Below are 18,803 nucleotides of genomic sequence, written 5' to 3' on the forward strand. Positions count from 1 at the left end.
CCTCAGTTTCCTTACCTGCACAATGTGGCTGACAGTACTTGTTCTTCTCTCATAGGATCAAGGTGAACCTTGAAACCCTGTGAAAGTGATCTTAATGGTGGAGCCGTGGGTACATGGAAAAGTCATTGCTATTGTGGTACTCTGCACAACTGCCAATGCTCAAATAGCTCCCGAAGGAGAGGGTGGGGCTCCCATCAGGCCATGGGTTATGCGGATAATCACCCTTCTGCATCTCTCCTTCCTCCACTACCCCTGGAGGAATCTGGACAGGCCTGGTCCTATGCTTCCTGGATGAGGCAGATGCTACGACTGGGGCTCTGGGAGTCCCGACCCCTCCAGGGAACTTACTATACACAGTACTGCAGCAGAGGTTGGTGGGGAGAGGAGATTTGGACTTGTTGGCTGGGAAGCACTGATGGCATTTCCGGAACCGCAGGTACACAAGGGCTGTGACCTTCAGTGGGACCCCAAGGGTGCTGCTCCCCAGGACTAAGGGAGGAGAGGGAGTGTGAGGAGTCTTTTACTAAATATCATAGAAAGCATCTGCCCCGGTGCTCTTAGTTTGCGTTTGGAGAAAGGAGGTGTGTAAAGGGAAAGGAAGGGAATCCAACCTGTCCATAGCAGAGCCACTGACCCCAGGCGTGCAGGTGTTAGAAAGACACTGGACTAGGGGGCAGGTGTCTCAGGTCGATCTAGATCTTACTCCAACTGTGGGAGGCTCTGGACAAAATCTCTTCCCCTTACTGGCACTTAGTTTCCTGACCTGCAAAACTCAGATTAGACTGGCATCTCGAAGCATCCTTCCGGCCAGGACAGTCATCTAGTAGGAGTCACAGCACCCTACCACGGGGTGCTGGAAATGTTAAAGGGAACCTGTTGAGGTTTGTAGTCCACTGAACTTCGCTGGAGGTCCCTCCGCCTGAGGATGCTTCCGTTGCCACGGCAACCAGCCAGGCGTCTTGGTCCCCGGCGTCCCGCTAAGGAAGCTGGGAAGAACCCTGCCCTTACCAAGATGGCGGCGGCCATAGGGCAAGGGGCGGGGTTGAGCGCAGTCGGCCTCTCCAGACCTTTACTCTGTTTCCGCTGTTTCATGCTAAGGGGGAGCTTCCGTCAATACTTATTCTCTTTCCTGGTGCTGGGATCCCCGGGAGGCTGGGAGGGAAGGGTTGCTTGCAGGGATCGGGGCAAATACCCAGGGCAGGAAGGCGGGACTTCCGTGTCCCGCCGGAAGTGACGCGACAGTCGCGGCCACGGACAGGTGGAACGGCAGGTGGGTTCAGGTGCCAGCCTGGCCCGGACCCGTCTGTGGGACTGACGTTTCCGGTGAGCGATAGAGGCAGCCCCCGAGGACCTGGAGACCCGTGGGGCGGGCTCTGGGATCTGAGCCCCCCGCCCTGGCCTGGAGTCCCCCTCTGTACCTAGTAAGAATCACCTACCCACCCCCCACCCCGGGACAGCCCCCCATCGTCCGAAGGGGAGGAGGAGGGCCTGGCGCTCGCTGATAGCCGGGGTTAGGGTTGGCATTTCGGCACTTTGGTTTCCTAAGCCCTGCCCTCTTTTCTCTTCCGGATCCAGTTCCCCATTCCCCTGCCGTACTGGGCAGTTAGCCAGCCCACTGAAACTCTCGGAACCATGTTTGCAGACTTGGATTATGACATCGAAGAGGATAAACTGTGAGTATGTTGTTACCCCAAGCCCCACGAGTGCAGGAACCCCAGAGCCCCCTAAATCCCTGGACTTCCGAGTTCCATAGACCCTTGCTTCTCAGCGTAAGCTTAGAAGCTGCAATGAATCCTGCCATTCTAGGAGTTCACCATCTGTAGGGAGCTGTGGACATATTGATAGATAATTGCAATTTAGGGCCATAAGGGCCCTAATGGAGAATGACATGGCTACAAGGAGAACCCAGCCAGCTGAGCAGTGCCTCTGCTGGGGTATTCAGGGAAGGCGTCACAGAAGAGGTGGCAATTGAGCCAGGTTGTGAAGGATGAATAGGAACTTCATAAACACACCTTCCTTTGCAGCATAAATGATTAGTGGGGCAGATTTTCAAAAATTAAGTTAGTCTTCTTGTTAGAATTAGAGAAGGAAATGGCAGTCCACTCCAGTATTCTTGCCTGGAGAATCCCATAGACAGAGAAGCCTGGCAGGCTACAGTCCATGGGGTCGCAAAGAGTCGGACACGACTGAACAACTTCACTTTCTTTCTTTCTTTCACAGAAGAGGTGGCAATTGAACTAGGTTTTGAAGGATGAATAGGAATATCATAAACATACCTTCCTTCCCAACATAAATGATTAGTGGGAGAGATTTTCAAAAATTAAGTTAGTTTCTTTATTAGAATATATCCTCCCTCAGAGCAGGGACTCAGTGCCTGCAGTGCCCTTCTGTGTCCTCAGCACTGATGGTGCTCAACATCTGTAGGTTGCTAGCAAATGTTTGTCAAGTGAATAAGAGAATAAATGAGAGTATTTGCCACAAAACATAAATAAATGCTAATGTATAGTGAAAATTGAGAGGTAATTGAGTATAACAATTGAGAGATCAGTGATACATAGTTTAACAGGAGAAGACTTCCTGGAGGTGATGGCCTATGATTTATGTAGCTGAGAAGGTGACAAGAATAGAGTCTGACTCAACTCTTAGAGGGAGAATGAAGAACGGGGAAGGGGGATCTATTTTTTTGAGTACCTACTCTTGATTGGGTTGGTGTTAAGTGGCTTCCATGTACTTTTAAAGTGGCCATTTTTTAATCTATATGATTTTATGAATGAGGAAACTGAGATGCAGAGAGGGTGACTTGCTTATCCAAGACCCACAGCTGATAAATGGCCAACTTGGGGTTTGAGCCCCATTATCATGGATCCAAGAGCTCTACGGTGTTCTAGCACAAAATGACAAAATGCTGCCTTTTTGGCCAAATGAGAAAGTGCTTCCCTCTGTAGCACGTGCAGCGCTAGGAGGCTCTTGGGGGTTTTGGAGAGCCTGTCTCCATCCCCATCCCCTCCAGTCATCCTTCTTCTAGGAAACTCAATTGCACGTGCTTCTCTTTCTAGTGGAATCCCTACTGTGCCTGGGAAGGTGACCCTGCAGAAGGATGCTCAGAACCTGATCGGGATCAGCATTGGAGGAGGAGCCCAGTACTGTCCCTGCCTGTATATTGTTCAGGTATTGAGTGCTTTGGAGGTGGGAGGGAGGTGCTGGAGGGGGAAAACCACCTCCCTACTTGGACACGACAAAGGTTCATTCCTCCACTCTGTAAGGCTGGCTCTTTCTCATTCTTTTGAAGGGCTTCCCCGAACACCCCCTCTCAGAAGGTCTGCCTTTGTTTTTCTGTCATTTCAATCTGTTTTTCCTTCTCAGCACTTACCACCATCTGTACCCTTGGATTTTCTCACTAATTCTGTATCTAGCCACTTTTCCAGACTCTCTGCACTATGAGGGCAGGATCCCAGTTTGCTTTTTCACTGCAGTCAGCAGCTCGTACAATGCCTGGCAAAGAGTGAACCTTCAATAACAGTGTTGTCAATGAATCAACAAAACCATCAACCTTTGGTACTAACACAAGTATGAAGCATAGTAGAAAGACTAAAAGACTATGAATGGCCTGAGTTTAAATGCAAGCTTCCCTGCTTATTAGCTTGTTAAGCTTTCTGGGCTTCAGTTTTGTTACCTGGAAACTGGGGATGTAAAATACATAGGTCCAAGCATCTTTGGGTTGCTGTGAAGAGTAAACTCAAAAATGACATCCCATAGTTCCTGGCCCTTAAGCAGCACTCCCTCAATGGCAGCTGTTTCTATTTTTTTTTTTTTTTTTAGCTGTTTCTGTTTTTATGACAGTTCACTCTCCCAGATGATCTGCCAACGGTACTGGGCAAGTTTGTGGTCCTTGTTGCACAGGAGCTTCCCTGGTGATGCTCTGTCAACCATGACTCACAAGTGAGGACTGGCCTTCTTTACTGTGGGGCTGGTCAGAGTCAGTGATCTTTCTGCAGTCTTGGAAGGAAGCTTGCTCCCATAGACATCAACTTGACCTGGACTCTGTTCTGTTCTAACCTTCTCAGCTAAATAGCCATTGGTGGCAGATGAGAAACAGTCTTTCTTAGGATCTTGCAAAAGAGTCACTTCTAAGGCCTTGAAGATGGAGATTCCTGCATCTGGTTTTGTTCGCTCAGGATGTGGCCTTTACAAGCCTTTTGGCCTTCTCTGACCCAGGAGGTATTAGGGAGGCCTCCCCCAGGCCTGACCTCCTCAAAATCTGCATGTTCAGCCTCCTGTGCCACCTCCCCCTCCATCCCCGCCCCCTGCTGAGGACCAGGTTTGTCCTTAGTATGAACCATGATTATAAATAGTAGAATTGATTTTTTTTCAAAATTCAGTTTTATTTTTAATCAAAGACTCTCTGACTTGCTTTCAACAAGTCAAGAGTACTAAAAGGCCAATGTCAAATAAGCAATTCCCTGCTCAACCCCATCTTGCCTCCCTTCCCCCTTCGCAGGCCTGCCTCCACCCCAATCCCAGAAGCAACACTGCTTCCCACCCTTTTAGCTATAGATTCAGGTCAGAGGTCCCATTTTTCTCAGTGATGCTTATCCTGTTACTTCTTGATCTGTCCCTTGTAAACATGTATCAGCTTCTCTCAGCCAAGGAAAGGAGAATTTAACTTTCTTCCCACACCACTGTTTCCTCTCACTCCATCTTCCTAGCATGGTTATCTTGTCAATTTTGGTTCAGTCTGTGTCAGTGCAATAGGTATCATGTTTGGGAAATATTTTCTCAGGGCCTGGCCAGGGTATTTTGCAGACGCTAGAGTTAAGAAAGCAAGAAAACAGAGGCCCTCCCACCTCAGAGAGCTCAGAGCATAGTAAGGTTTTATGTACCGAGCTTAATGGTCTTCTGTGTTTGTACTTTTTCAAAAAATATTTTTATTGTGGTGAAATTCACATAGCATACAATAATGGTTTTAAAATATAACAACTCAGTGGTATTTTAGTGCGCTCACGGAATGCAGCTACCATCTCTGGTTTCAGAGCTGTCTCATCACCCAGACAACCACCCATGCCCTTGAGTGATCATGTCGCACTGAAGTTCATTCACCTTGCAGCCCGTTTCAGTCCTTCCTTCTTTTCATGGCTGAATAGCATCCCATTGTAATGGCTGGACCACCATTTGTTTATCCATTCATCTGTTCATGGACATTGGCGTTGTTTGTACCTTTTGGCTGTTGTGAATAACACTGCTATAAACATTCATGTCCAGTTTCTGTGTGGACATATGTTTCCATTTCTTTTGGATATAAATCTGGAGCGAAATTTCTGGGTCATATGCTAACTCTGTGTTTAATTTTTTGAGAAAGCCTGTGTTTCTTTTCTTAACTCAATCTTCTTTTTTTAAAACAAGTAATTTCTTTTTTTTTCTTTTTTTTTCCATTTGCATTCTCCTTGTGTTTTCAGTACATTTACCTCAAACATTTCCCATCAGCTTTCTGTCTTCCACCCCTGGTCTTTCCTCTTTGAACCACCCCTTCCCTCCCCTCTGGTGGGTTGGATTCCCTCATCTCCAGGATCCCTCTTTCTTGGCTTACTTCCCCCATGTTGGTGGAACATGTTTCCTGTAGGTTTCTGAGAAAGGCTGCTAGGGCAGTAAATTTTTTGAGAACTTGTGTCTCTGTAAGTGTCTCATTCTGTTTTTGTTGTTGTTGTTGTTGTTCCCATATTCCTTTCAATTAACACTTGAGTGGCTCAAATTCAAGAATGAACCTCAAGGTTGAAAATGATTTTCATTTAGAAATTGGCTGGTGTCGTTTTACTGTCTTTTGCCATCAGCATAGTTGTCCTGTCTGGTGATGCCAATCTTATTTGTGATTATTTATTTGCAGTAACGTGTTTTATTCTTGGTCCATCAAAACTCTTGGGCACTTCTTTTTGTCCCTGGCATTCTGAAGCATCATGATGATGGCTCTTGGCATGATCCTTTCTCTGTCTATTGTGCTGGAACCTCAAGGGGCAGGTTCATTGGAGACCCCATGTCTTTCTCTTCTGCATCTCACGTAATATCCCTGATGCTGTCCTGCTCTCTGTTCCCTCTTTCAGACTCCTGTTGGTTAAACTCTGAGCTTCCTATTGGTTAAACTCTGGGCTTCCTGTTGGTTAAAATCTGGGCTTCCTCCATTGATCTTTTAATATTCCCTTTCTTGTTTTCTGACCATCTCTTTTTTGCTTCCCTCTGCTTGGTTTCCGAAGTTCCTTTGGCATTTTCCATTTCAATTATGTTTTGTGTTTCTATGAGATCTTTCCTATTTTCGAAATGATCCTTTTACATCGTCCTGTTCTTGTTTTTCAGATCTCTGTGTGTTAATTGTAGTTTTCTTTTTATTTTCATATATATATAAGATGAATATATCTGAAATATATTTATATTATATAAGAATATTATATAAATATTTCATATTATATAAATATAAACATATTTCATATTATTCCATTTATTTTCATAATATTTCACATTATTGTCCCTGCTTTGTTCCTGTTTCCTGTGGTTCTTTTTTCTGTTTAAATGTTTCAGTGTTTTTCGCATGGGATACTTTTTCAAGGGCCCAGTATTCCCCACCCGTCTTTATACCTAAGAGCGAGCCCTCAGTCACGACAGTTTTCACAGTTCTGTGTGGTGGCAGAGTCAGCTGGTAGGTTCTACTGTGGGGCGTCAGCCAGCCTCCCAGTGCCCACAGAGAGAGGCCTTTGCTGAGAGCTGTTGGGTGGGGTCCCCTCTCCAGGCTCCTGAGGCTCCAGGCTCCAGGTAAGCCTGCCTGCCGGCGTTCTGGGGCCCCACAGGGCCTATGGGGCTGTGGGACTCAACAGCACACACTTTTGTCACCTGCTCATCCTGAGTATCTCGCCCTATCTGTGTCCTTTTAACAAACACATTCAGCCACATTGGGCCAGTGAGCACAGACACCCTGGACGGGGTAACTTTGGGAGGAGGAGCTCATGTGGGGGCGGCCCTTGCTCCTTGGGGACTGCAGTGAGGTTGCAGGAATTGATCAGCGGTGCTTTGGCGCTCTGAGTCAGCCCTGAGCAGCGTTGTTGGAAAATCTAAAGAAATGACTTTGGAGGAACAAAGCCTCCAGTGGGTGTGTAAGGTTGGGTGCAGTTGATAGCAGAAAAGGGACGTCTCATCAGTCACATTTACCTCCTGTCCTCCTTCCCTTTCCCCCAAGAATGTGGGTCATTCATTTCTGGCTGTTGGGGTGCTCTCTCTCCTTGCCCTTCTCCTCGCCACGTAAGGGACAGAGAGTAGAGACCAGGACAGGGCTGGTGCTGGTCGGGGTGGAGGGAATGCCTGCCCGCCGCCAGCTTTCTTCCCAGCTTTCCTTTCCTCCCGCCCACCCCTTCCACACCCACAGGTGTTTGACAACACGCCCGCTGCGCTGGACGGCACTGTGGCAGCTGGCGATGAGATCACGGGGGTCAATGGCAGGTCAATCAAAGGAAAAACTAAGGTGGAGGTGGCCAAGATGATTCAGGAGGTGAAGGTAAGGCTGCTGCTGGAATGGGCACAGCGGCCCTTCTGAGACCTCCAGCTTGCCCGAGGCCTCTTACCCAGATCCCTCCTCGGCGCCTCAGGGTCTGTCACATCCCAGCTCCCTCAGTTTCCCCCCGGCTCATTTGGGAGATGCTGATTACACTCCAGGACGTGCCCTGGGCCCTGGTGAGAGAGTGGGCACCACGACTCAAAGGTCCTGCCCTCGAGCTCCCAGGGGAGCTGTCAGACTCAGAACCACACCTTGGGGCGAGCCAGCATGTCCCCAGTCAGGGCTGGAGCCGAAGCTAGAAGTCCACAGTGAACCTACCTGGGTCAGTAGACACCCAGGAAATGTCTTCTGAGCCGTGCTAGGCCCAAGAGGGTGTAAGAGAGAAAAAGGCACCCCACCCGCCATTCCCTGTAGGAGCTTTCAGTCCTGTGGGTCCTCCTGGGCTCACACATCCGCCCAGGGACCCCTCTGGGCCCCAGGGCAGCTCCGTGTCCAGCTGCTGGTGTCCTATTCAGTACACCAGACTGCATGCTGCCTATTTTCTGCTTCCCCCGCCCTGCTGCAGGCCAAGGCCTTTCCCTGCAGAGCCCCTGTCTCCCTGAATGGCAGACAGCACTCTTGCCACGCCCAAAAGCATACAGCCCTTCTGCCATGTTTTTGGAGATTTTTGCTGCTGGTAGCTCTTGTGAAACCAAAACAGTGAAGAAGGCACAAAGCCTCAGGATGATTTAACACTCTGAGAGTCAAGCGCCCAGCTGCCTGTTGAGCTTGGTTGAGTGTTTGGGCTCCCTCACCCCATCCAGCCAAACCTTCCCTCACTTCCCTCCCTCCCTCTGTGTCTTAAAGGCCTGGTACCAGCATCCCTGAAGGTTCGTCTTTCTTACCTTAGCCCCGGATCCACAGCTTCCACCTTTTCCCCTTTGTTCTGCTCTGCCTGGTCTGGAGTTTACTGTCCTGGGCTTTTCCTGTTGGGCAGAGGAGCGCAACATGGGAGGTGGTGGGCCATGTTTCATTCTGATACAGAGCTGGGGTGCGTGTGCCCCGCCTCTGGATCCCTCTTCTCATTCCCCCCGTCTCTAGCCACCAGGACCCTCCTTGTCCTCCAAGCCTGTCTCGCGCCAGCCTCTCACATTACCCGTGAGAATAGGAGCTCTTGGCAGGTGCGCGTGGCCTTGCCATTGCCTGGGGACTCCCCAGCCCCCACGTTTGGCAGAGATCCGGGCACCCGTCTTATCAGTGCCCAGCGGGAGGGAAGGAGCTGCTTGTGGTCACACGGCTGGAGCAGAGCCCAGATCTGGTCCCGCCTTGGTGCTCCTTCCTCCCCCACAGCTGCGCTCCATAGCGGCCCTGAGCACCCTGCAAGGCAGCCTTTTGCACCCACCCCTGACTCACGGCCTCAGCTCACTTTGGTTTCCCTTCAGGATGCAGTTTTGAAATCCTGTTTTGTATCTGGATGAATTCAGCCCCCAGTTCAAGGGTCTTAGGATTTCAAGCATGAGACTGACTGTGGTGGCCTCACGTGGTCAGGGCAGCCTTCTCGAGGGAAGCCAGCTACTTCTCGTCCATTCACTGGACTGCGATTGATATAATTCCACGAATTGCATCAGCCTCTCTTGCTGGCCTCGTGCTCTGGGGAGCTGGGGCTGCCCTCGTACCTGCTCCCTAGCACCACCAGCACCCGACACGGAGAAGGTGCTCAGATGTGTTTGTGGGGTGAATGGCGGGACTCCTGAGAAGGGGGCTGGTTTAGGAGGCCCTCTGAGCGACAGGGGAAGTGAGCCAGCAGAGGTCTGCGGTGTGGCCGTGGCATGGGGGAGGGCGGGGGCACACAATGTCACAGACCACTGGGCTGTGAGCTCTGTGACCCCAGGGACCCTGTCTGCCCTGTCCCTGCTGATTGTCCGTGGCCTGGTGTAGAGAGAGGAGAAGGAGCCCTTTCACAGGGCTCAGGGTTCTTTGATGACCACAGACACCAGGGCAGACAGGCCTCCTCAGGGAAGGGGCTGGAGCCCGGGGGCCCCATCACAGCTCTGCTGTCCTGCTGTTCCAGGGGGAGGTGACCATCCACTACAACAAGCTGCAGGCCGACCCCAAGCAGGGCATGTCCCTGGACATTGGTAAGCGGGGCCGGGGCAGTGGCGTCCAGGAGCTCCACAGGCTCCCATTCTGTCTCCTTGTGGCAGTGTGTCAGTGGTCACCTGGCTGTGCTCCCTGACCCTTCTGACCAAGCCGATCCAAAGCCCCTGGGAGGACCCAGGGGTGCTCCCCTTGCAGCTGGTCCCTGGAACCTGTCTCTGGTTTCTCCCTGCCTAATGTTTCACTCCCCTACCTCCCCTGACCGCCTCCTCTGGTGCCTTCCTGCCGTAAGCTTGTCCTTTGTAGGGCAGCCCTCCAGCTCACCAGGCCCAGTCCCTCACCACTCTGAAAGGGGAGGGCAGCCCAGCCCTGCCTGGTACCGCCTGCCCACCTGCACACCCCACTCAACCCTGGCCTCTTCTGCCCACCTGCTGCCAGAAAACCTTAGGGTTTGGACTGGCCCTCAGGTTTGGGGCAGAGGCCAGCCCTTCAGCCCACAGCATGCCCTGGGACACATAATCTCCTGCTCAGGGGGCTGGGCCTTGGTTCTGTAGAAGCTTCCAGGCTCAGGAGCTGGATGGTAGCTTCAAGGTCCTCTGGACCAGCCACCTCATTGCACATCAGAGCCCGGGACCCAGGGAGGCGCTGTGCCTCTGGGTGAAGGCCCACCCAGATCTCTTGGCTCTGGGGCCCAGCACCCTTTTCCTCCACCCTTGGGCCACGGTTGCCTTCTGGTTTTTAAGAAAAGAGGCTAAGGGCAGGTCAAGTCTGTCCCGGAAGTTCTTCCTCTAAAACCCTTTGGTTTTAGTCTCCCATTGGAAAGACTATTTGACCACATATGCAGTAACTGAGTCTGGAGCCTGGGGCCAGTTGTCATGGATGGTGCTTCTGCTCCCGGGTGTGGAGGAGAGACGGAGGAGGGGGTTCTCCCTGCTGGGCCCGTCAGCCAGTGTCAGGCCTAGGCAGCTCTGGATCTCAGTGGGAGTCGATAGCCACTTTGAGTGCTAGACCCTCAGTTAAGCGCCTTAGATATTTATCCCTTCTAGGCTCCCAATACCTCTGTCAAGTAGAGAGTGAAAAGGGCAGGGAGCCCAGAACCCCCTGCCAGGACCCTCCCTACTTCATAGTCACCCCCACCCCAAACCCCAGTTCCGCCCCTGCTGTTGCTCCCAGTGAGTCGTGATGGAACGGGGTTGGCCCTGGGGGCCCAGACTCTACATCACAAGTCCTTTTCTCACCTGATCCCAGTGTTGAAGAAGGTGAAGCATCGGTTGGTCGAGAACATGAGCTCGGGGACGGCAGATGCTCTGGGCCTGAGCCGGGCCATCCTGTGCAATGGTGAGTCTCCTCCCACCCCCCTACCTCTGGTCCCAGGGGCCTCAGGCCCAGACCTCCGGGGAGGGGGCACCACGGCTGCCCACCAGACCTGTGTGTGTCCCGCTGGCCTGGGCCGGGCCTCTGCTGGTGGGGCTGATACTCACCATCTCTTTGCCTCCCTGGAGGCCTCTCCAAGCTCCCACAGAGCGCCCACAGTGCACAGTGAAGGCCTCTTACAGCCAATGTCCCCCGCCCTCCAGCAGCCTTCACAGACAGGCCCAAGTCACAGATGAGACACTCATGGTGGGGGGAGGTGTCTCCTGCCAAGCTCCCCAAGCTGGTGCCTTCGCCACTGCCCTCCAGCTGCTCTCCCACAGCCAGGCCTCCCCCCACCCCTGCCGCAGTTCCACCCTGTGCCCTCTCGTCAGCCCGGCTTGTCCCGGCTGCTGCCCGGCTGCTTACCCGGCCCCCTGCCTCTCTCCAGGAGGTGGTGCTGCTGCCGCGTCCCAGCAGTTCCTGCTCAGACCTGGAGGTGGCCGCGCGCTCCTCCCGCAGCAGGGAAAACCGAGTACACGCACATTCACACCCACACATTCCTGTGCACACACGCTCTCTCCCCACACGTTCACACCCACCCATGCGTGTGCACACGCGCTCTCCCCAGGGCGGGGGGGACCAGTGAAACACTCAGTCCCACTCCTGCCGTCACCAGCCTGAGTTTATAAATAGCAGCAGCTCTGCGGTGTACGTGCGGGGACAGATATAAATACTGATAGAAATTGTAGGCTCAGCTGGGTGCACTGGGCTTTATTGGCTGGGACGTCGGGGGTGGGGTCTGAGCTTGTTCCAGAGGGTGTACAAAAGTGGCGGCTGCTATTTCCAGCTTCTTGGTGCCTATAAATCCCTGTTACTGTAGTTACCATGCGTCGAGATGGAATTAGAACTGGTTGTTGTGTTTTTTCCCCCCCAAACCTTGCAATTTCCCCAGCCTTAAATAGGGTTTCTAAAATTGAAGCTGTCATGATGTCCCATGACCCAGCTAAAAACAACAGCACGGCGCTTACGTGGCTCCTTCGCTGCCAGGCTGGCCGGGTGCCAGGGCTCTGGGGATCTGGGGCCTGGAGGCCAGCCCAGTGGCTGAAGCCTCCTAAAGACCTCTGGGGTGCACCACACCAACCCCCAGAACCCAAACCTTCCTCCCTGACAGCCTGACACATGGCTGCCTTCTCTGCCCAGATTTAAGAATCCAGACCCGGCTTCTACAACCCTCTTCCTCTCCTCCCACTCAGAAAACCCTGGCCCAGGTCAGCACAGGAAACTGGGGAGGTGGGCAGAAGGCACCCTGGCCTGCACAGCCCTCGCTGTGTGCCTTGAGGCAAGTTGCTTTACCTCTCTGAACCTTGGTTGTCCCTATAAGATGGGGGAAGTCATCTGCCCCAAAAAGCTCATGTGGAGAAAGGACTGAGCTGGGTGGAGGGCTTCAGTAAGGCCAGGCCTTACTGGCCTAGGAGGCTCTGGGCCAGGAAGTCACCAACATGGACCCTGCCCCACATTTGCTCCCCGTGCTCCTGGTAGGGAGGTGGGTGTGGCCTCACCCCTATCATGGAGGAGAGTGGTGATCACTGCTGGCTGGAGCCCCGCCCCACCCTGATCTGGAATGCAGCCCCGGCCCTGGCCATCCACTTGTTCCTATCTTGAGCCCTGGAGGTGCGGCAGCTGCCCCCATCCCTCCCCTGACAGCCCTTATTGCCCCTGCCAGCCGTGGCCTGGCCACTGTCACCGCTAGACCAGGAGCCTGGAAAGCACCACTCAGATTTCATTCACCAAGGTCATTCCCTGGTCCAACACAGGGTCTGGCACATAGTGGGTGCAGGATGAACACCTGTGAAGCCATCGAAGATGGTCACCAAGGCCCGCCCCAGTGCACGCTCTTCCCTCCCAGATTGTGCTCCCTTCTGAGCTGCCAGATGGTGGCGGGCTGCCTGGAGCCTGCCTTAAGACTCACTGTCGATGCATCCCGTCTCTCCCGCTTGTCTCTGACTGCCTTGCTTCTTGGCCGTCGGCAGGGTGTGTGTTGGAAGTCCTGGCCAGGTCCTTGACTGCTAGGCAGGGGCTTACCTTCCACTGGCCGTGGGCAGCTACCCCTGGGCATGGCCTTGGGGAGGGCCCAATCCAGTTTTCACTCCTCACTTCTGGAAGCACCCGCATCCTTGTCACCTTTCTGCCCCTTCCGTGTGTCCCAGCCTCCTGGGGTGGTGCTTATCACAGGAGCCTCCTGAGGATCGCCCTGCTGCCCTCCCTTGTCTGGATGTACTGGGCTCGTCACAAAACACCCGCGAGCCCAGCCTACCCTGGTGCCCAATCCCCGTCCCTGGCACCCTGCCCCATGCTGTTCCTGGTTCTCCTCTGGGGGCCACCTTGCCCCTCCCAAGCCTGGCTCCAGTGATCCTGGGTCTCTCTCCTCACCCCTGGCTCTCTGATCCCCACAGATGGGCTCGTCAAGAGGCTTGAGGAGCTGGAGCGGACTGCTGAGCTGTATAAAGGTGGGCAGGCACACCCTCCGGCCAGCAGCCCTGGGTGGGTGGGCACTGTAGGGGAAGTACCTGGCCCTGGTTCTCTCCCAGCTAGAGCTCCGGAGCCCCGCTCTAAACGTGATGGCAGTGGGGGCAGGGAGCCAGCCCACACAATTCTAGGACCATGGTCATTAAAAATTCTTAAAGGAAGAAAATCTAAAGACATGCTTTTTCTGATTATAAAAGTGACCCGTGCCCGTAAAGAAGAACTGCACACATAAACCTAGTGAGAAAAGTGAACCTCAGGGATGGTGTGGGCCTCGGGTGGGGTGGGGCTTTGGAGGCCGTGTCCTGGGCCAGCGTGGTCCCCAGTGTGTGCCTCTGTCCCTCTCGTTTTGGGTCTCTCCCACAGGGATGACGGAACACACTAAGAACCTCCTCCGGGCCTTTTATGAGCTGTCACAGACGCACCGGGGTAAGGACGCCCTGAACCTGCTGCATGACCCTGGAGAAAACCCTGCTCTGGGCTCAGCACCTGCCGACACCCCCACGGGGAGGGTGAGGGCAAGCTCCTCTCCGGGGCCTTTCTGCTGCCCAGGCTCAGGCAGACCCTGCAGCATCTGACCTCACGCCAGATTTGGGGGTGTGATGAATGGGGCCAGCGGGGAGCCTCTTGACCGCTAGGCTCCTGTGGGGCGCAGAAGGTCCTCGTGCAGGCCCTGTCCTGTCTATCTATACTGCCGCTTACAATGTACGAGCCCTTTGCTTGTTCCTGATCATGTTTCCTACAAGTTTGTTAGCTTCCGTTAACCCCATTTTACAGCTGGGAAAACAAAGCCCAGGTAGAAGCAGCAGTAACCCAGCTCCTTTGGGGGAGGGTTGACCTTAGGACCAGATTCCCAGACCAGTACTCTGCTCCCAGACGGTTTTACCTCCTCCGCTTTGACCCAGTCTTCCTCCCATGGTCTGGTCACTTCAGGGAACGAGGTCAGCTCCTTGGATGTAGACCCACCTTCGTTAGGGATACAGGTCCAACTCTTAGGGGTGTAGATCCACCTTTCTTGAGGTTTAGACCCACCTCCCTGGGATGTAGACCACCGGCGGACCTCGACCTCCGACCCGCCACGCCCCCCACCTTGCTTCTCCCCAACAAATCCCTGGCTTCTCCGTTAAGGGGTCAAGTAGGGGCGGCCTTCAGGACAAACTTGTCACGCAGCCTTTGGGGACGTGTTCTCTGTGATCGGGGTGCGGGAGCCCCAGCCCGCTGCGAGTGAGGCTTTTGTGAAATTCGCCGATGCCCACCGCAGCATCGAGAAGTTTGGCATCCGGCTCCTGAAGACCATCAAGCCGGTAGGTCACGTGGAGCGTGCATGGGTCCGTAGGTGAGCGGGGAGGGGCAGTGTGGCCAGCGGAGAGTGTCCTGTTCTGGAGTCGCAGCATCTAGGCCCTGGTTTGGGGCTGGGCTGCTACAGCTGACCACGGCTGAGTCCTTCCTCCTCCACGGCCTCAGCACTGACCTCCAGGCTGGTTTCTGGCCCTGGCTCCACCCTTGGCCTGGGCTGTCTTTGCCTTCTTGGAATGGACAGGGCGGTCTGCAAGCGCCCTTCGGCTCTGACACCTGAGTCCACATCAGTGCCATTCCTTGTCACCCTAGCCAGCCTTCACCCGCCCTTGCCCACGGGGGCCTAAGCGTCCACCCCACCTCACCTTCCAGATGCTGACAGACCTGAACACGTACCTCAACAAAGCCATCCCGGACACTCGCCTCACCATCAAGAAGTACCTGGATGTGAAGTTCGAGTACCTGGTGAGTGGGCCCCAGCCTCTTGGGTGGGGGGTGGGCCTGGTCTGCTGCGGTCAGAGCCCACCTGGAGGTCTGTTCTTCCTGAGTCAGCCGCTTGACGGCCAGCAGGTCAGGGCCAGGACCTCGGTGACACTTGACTGCGGACGTGGGACCAGGGGCCTCGGGAGGTGCTCGGGGATCAGGCAGCAGCCTAGGCCCTGCCTTGACTCTTCAGAGGAGCCCTGGGGTGGGTAGAGCCCTCACTTGGGACCCACTCTGACCCCATGGGAATTCTTTTCGGTCACTTTTTTAACAATGGATCAGTCTAGGTCACTGGTTATAACATGGATGTTCATGAGTCTTATGTTCAAATGATAATTCTGTGGTCAAAAGAGTTGAGGAAAAATACTCTACCGAGGAGGCCCAAGTCCTTTGCTTTAGGACTTGTCAGAGCCTTCGATAGACCTGTGTGTAACATGGGTCTTCAGGGGCTTCCTCAAGTTCTTTGGATCTTGGAATCCTTTAGCCCAGAGCATCTCTTGGGAGTTGAGTGTAAAGTCTGGGCTTGCAGGCCCTTGCCATCATTCCAGATGAGTGCCTTCACCACCTTGAGCCTCAGAGCAAGGGCCAGCCCGAGCAAGGGGCCAGCCTCTGTCCGACGCGTCTCAGCTCGTTCCAGCTCAGGGCGCGCAGGGCCCACAAGGCCTGGCACAGCTGATCCTCTGGGTGGCCTCTGGGTGGCCGAGGGCTCCAGGGTGGCACGGGAGGAACTGGGGCCGTCAGGGTGAGCACCCAGGCGGTGCAGCCCCCCTGACAGCCTGGCCTCACCTGTCCCACAGTCCTACTGCCTGAAGGTCAAGGAGATGGACGACGAGGAGTACAGCTACATTGTGAGTGGGGCGGGGGAGCACGGCCCTGGCACTGGAGTGGCTCGGGGCGCACACACCTCTCCCTGCCTGCCTCACAGGGCCCCAAGAGCATCCTGGGCCTGCCAGGGACACGGGGTGGGACGGGCCCGCCCAGGAGAGGCCTGGGGGCTTGGCCAGGCCCCTGTTTGTGGAGATCTGGTGGCTGTCCTTCCCTTCCTTCCCTGGCCTCTGCAGGCCGCCCAAGTGCTGGCCATTTTTGCTGTGAAACCATGCCCACCACCTGCTCCCAGACCAGCAGCCCTCCAGACTTGGTGAGGCTCCTGCAGGAAAAAAAGAATGCCTTTCCTCTCACTCCTGAGAGCTGGTTTTTTTTACTCGTTAGTTTTTAATATTTTTGATAGCAGGGTCCCTCTATGACTCAACACTCATTTAATGTGGCAAGAGTCTGGGTTTTTTTGTTTTGTTTTTCACAAAGCCATCCCTAAGCACTTCTAGCAACTGCAGGCGTCTCAGAAACAGGGAACAGTGGCAGCTTTGAAAAGTGCTATGTGGTGGGGGGCTGCAAGCTGGCAGGTTCTCTGCAGCCTCCCTGCCCCCACCCCCCACCCCCGCCTGCCCAGGGTCCCTGACGTGCTCCCCCCGGGCCCAGGCCCTCGGGGAACCCTTGTACCGCGTGAGCACAGGCAACTACGAGTACCGCCTGATCCTGCGCTGCCGTCAGGAGGCCCGCGCCCGCTTCTCCCAGATGCGCAAGGACGTGCTGGAGAAGATGGAGCTGCTCGACCAGAAACACGGTGAGGGGCTGCGGGCCGCGCTCGGCCTCGGGCCAGCCCGATGCCATCCTCCTCCCCGTTTCCGAGAGGTCCAGCACTCACCCGAGCTCCCAGGGACAGCCCGTGGCAGACTGGCTCTGAGTCAGACCCGAGATGGGAGCTTCCCAGAGCCTGGCCGTGTCCCCTGGGCTCCATGGGGTGTAGTCCCATCATCCCCACACCCATCCCGGCCCTGGCAGTTCTCTCCACTGCCTGAACTGGGAGCGGGGAGGCCTGGGTTCTGCGCAGGGCTGGGCAGCCCTGGCTGGCCTGGCCCCCTCCCAGGGTGCCAGGGGGCAGTGAGGTGCATAAAAGGGAAGCCCAGGGGTGGCAGGGTCGGTCAGGCCCCGTGCGCAGGCAGCCTGGCCCACCGGCGCCGTCCGCCTGCCCCTCCTGCCCCAGTCCAGGACATCGTGTTCCAGCTGCAGCGCTTCGTGTCTACCATGTCCAAGTACTACAACGACTGCTACGCGGTGCTGCGTGACGCCGACGTCTTCCCCATCGAGGTGGACCTGGCGCACACCACGCTGGCCTACGGCCTCAGCCAGGACGAGTTCACGGACGGCGAGGATGAGGAGGACGAAGACGAGGAGGACACGGCCGCTGGGGAACCGCCCAGGGATTCTCGAGGGGCTGCCGGGCCCCTGGACAAGGGCGGGAGCTGGTGTAACTCCTGAGTGCCCCCTCGGGGTGCGGGTCCAGGGGGCAGGGTGAGTGGGAGGACGCAGCCGCACGACAGGGTGTGCGGCGCATAAAGGCCTGCTGGCTTGGGGCGCGTGCCTCCCGGCTGCTCTGTCCTGCACGGCGAACCCGGGTGGCCCGCCCAGGATGGGCTCCGGGGCCGTGGCCCCCTCCACCTCCACCCCTCACCCCCCACCCCCAGCCAGCCAGAGACCTTGGTCTCCCAACCTGCCTTAGGGAGGAGAAAGAGGGCAGAAAGAAAGAGGGGTCGGAGGTGGCAGGATTCCAGGACTCATTGCTCATGGGCATCTCCGCCGGCCCCACCCCAAGCCTGCCAGGAGTCGGGGGGCCCGCAGGTGGCCAGCCGAGCTGGGGGCCAGCATTCATGTGTACCCTCGCCTCTCCTTAGGCTGGCCCCACCCCAGTCCACACTCACCTCCGCAGCCTTTATTTATTTTATTCCCCTGGCTCAGCCACTTCCCTGGGGAGGCCTGGGCCCTGGGCCTGTATTGAATAAACACAAACCCAGATGGAGCCAGGCTCTTTGCAGTGGCCTCAGACCCTCTCTCCCCTCGATGCCCCCTCTCCTGCCTTCCTGATCACGGAGGGGGGCAACATGGTTCACCGACATTGCCGTTACGGCACTGACTCCTCACAGCAGTTCTTTGGATGAGCACTGCTGTCCCCATGTACAGATGGAAAACTGAGGCTGAGGAGAGGCTTGCTCAAGGCCCTGTGGTGTGTGGGGAAGAAGTGAGATTTGGACTCAGATCCATCAAGTTCAGAAGACTCCACTTTCCCCGCTACCTCCCAGGCTTTCTGCTCTGTGGAGCATTTTGTATCCTCCCTCCTCTGTGACCCTTCACCGCTTGAGCTATACCTTTATTTGGGGAAAGACGGGACAGATACTGGGTCAGGCAGACCCAAGGCCCCAAATGGGGAGAGTGTTAAGGGTGCCTGGCCATTCCAGGCCCTGTTCTGCCAGGGCCAAGGGGAGGCACCCAGCAGGTAGTGCCACGCTAGCATTCCACGTCTTTGCTTCTCCTGGACAGCTTTGGTCCACACCGGTGACCCCACACCTGTGGGGTTATTAATAGTGGCCCTTGTCGTCATCAGAGTGTCCCTGTTTGGACAATGAAATCTGTGCTCGTCCTGAGAACGGGAGGGGTGCAAGAGCCTGTGAGAGGTGGGTAGGGCCCACAGTGGCCAAGGAAAGGGGTG

General features: G+C 55.2%; 1 protein-coding gene and 1 long non-coding RNA gene across 3 annotated transcripts; one reads left to right on the forward strand and one right to left on the reverse strand.

The window, feature by feature from the left end:
- The first annotated feature begins 1,165 nt into the window (after window positions 1-1,165).
- Window positions 1,166-18,116, forward strand: PICK1 (protein interacting with PRKCA 1). Of its 2 annotated transcripts, none has more exons than XM_065943730.1 (13): window positions 1,166-1,421; window positions 1,576-1,673; window positions 3,057-3,168; window positions 7,403-7,531; window positions 9,582-9,648; window positions 10,856-10,945; window positions 13,414-13,467; window positions 13,850-13,912; window positions 14,654-14,787; window positions 15,152-15,244; window positions 16,060-16,110; window positions 16,739-16,883; window positions 17,304-18,116. In XM_065943730.1, the coding sequence occupies exons 2-13, from the start codon at window positions 1,633-1,635 to the stop codon at window positions 17,576-17,578; spliced, it is 1,254 nt and encodes a 417-aa protein (XP_065799802.1). In that variant the 5' UTR covers window positions 1,166-1,421; window positions 1,576-1,632; the 3' UTR covers window positions 17,579-18,116. The 2 variants fall into 2 exon arrangements, with proteins under 2 accessions (XP_065799802.1, XP_065799803.1); XM_065943731.1 differs by having other exon boundaries at window positions 1,170-1,323.
- Window positions 6,364-11,621, reverse strand: LOC136173913 (uncharacterized). The gene is made up of 3 exons (XR_010664374.1): window positions 10,846-11,621; window positions 8,416-8,496; window positions 6,364-6,402 (listed from the first exon to the last, which is right to left on the reverse strand). It is a non-coding gene; the product is annotated as an uncharacterized lncRNA (long non-coding RNA).
- Window positions 18,117-18,803: the final 687 nt, after the last annotated feature.

This window comes from Muntiacus reevesi, chromosome 1 (assembly GCF_963930625.1).
Source record: "Muntiacus reevesi chromosome 1, mMunRee1.1, whole genome shotgun sequence".
Lineage (NCBI taxonomy): Eukaryota > Metazoa > Chordata > Mammalia > Artiodactyla > Cervidae > Muntiacus > Muntiacus reevesi.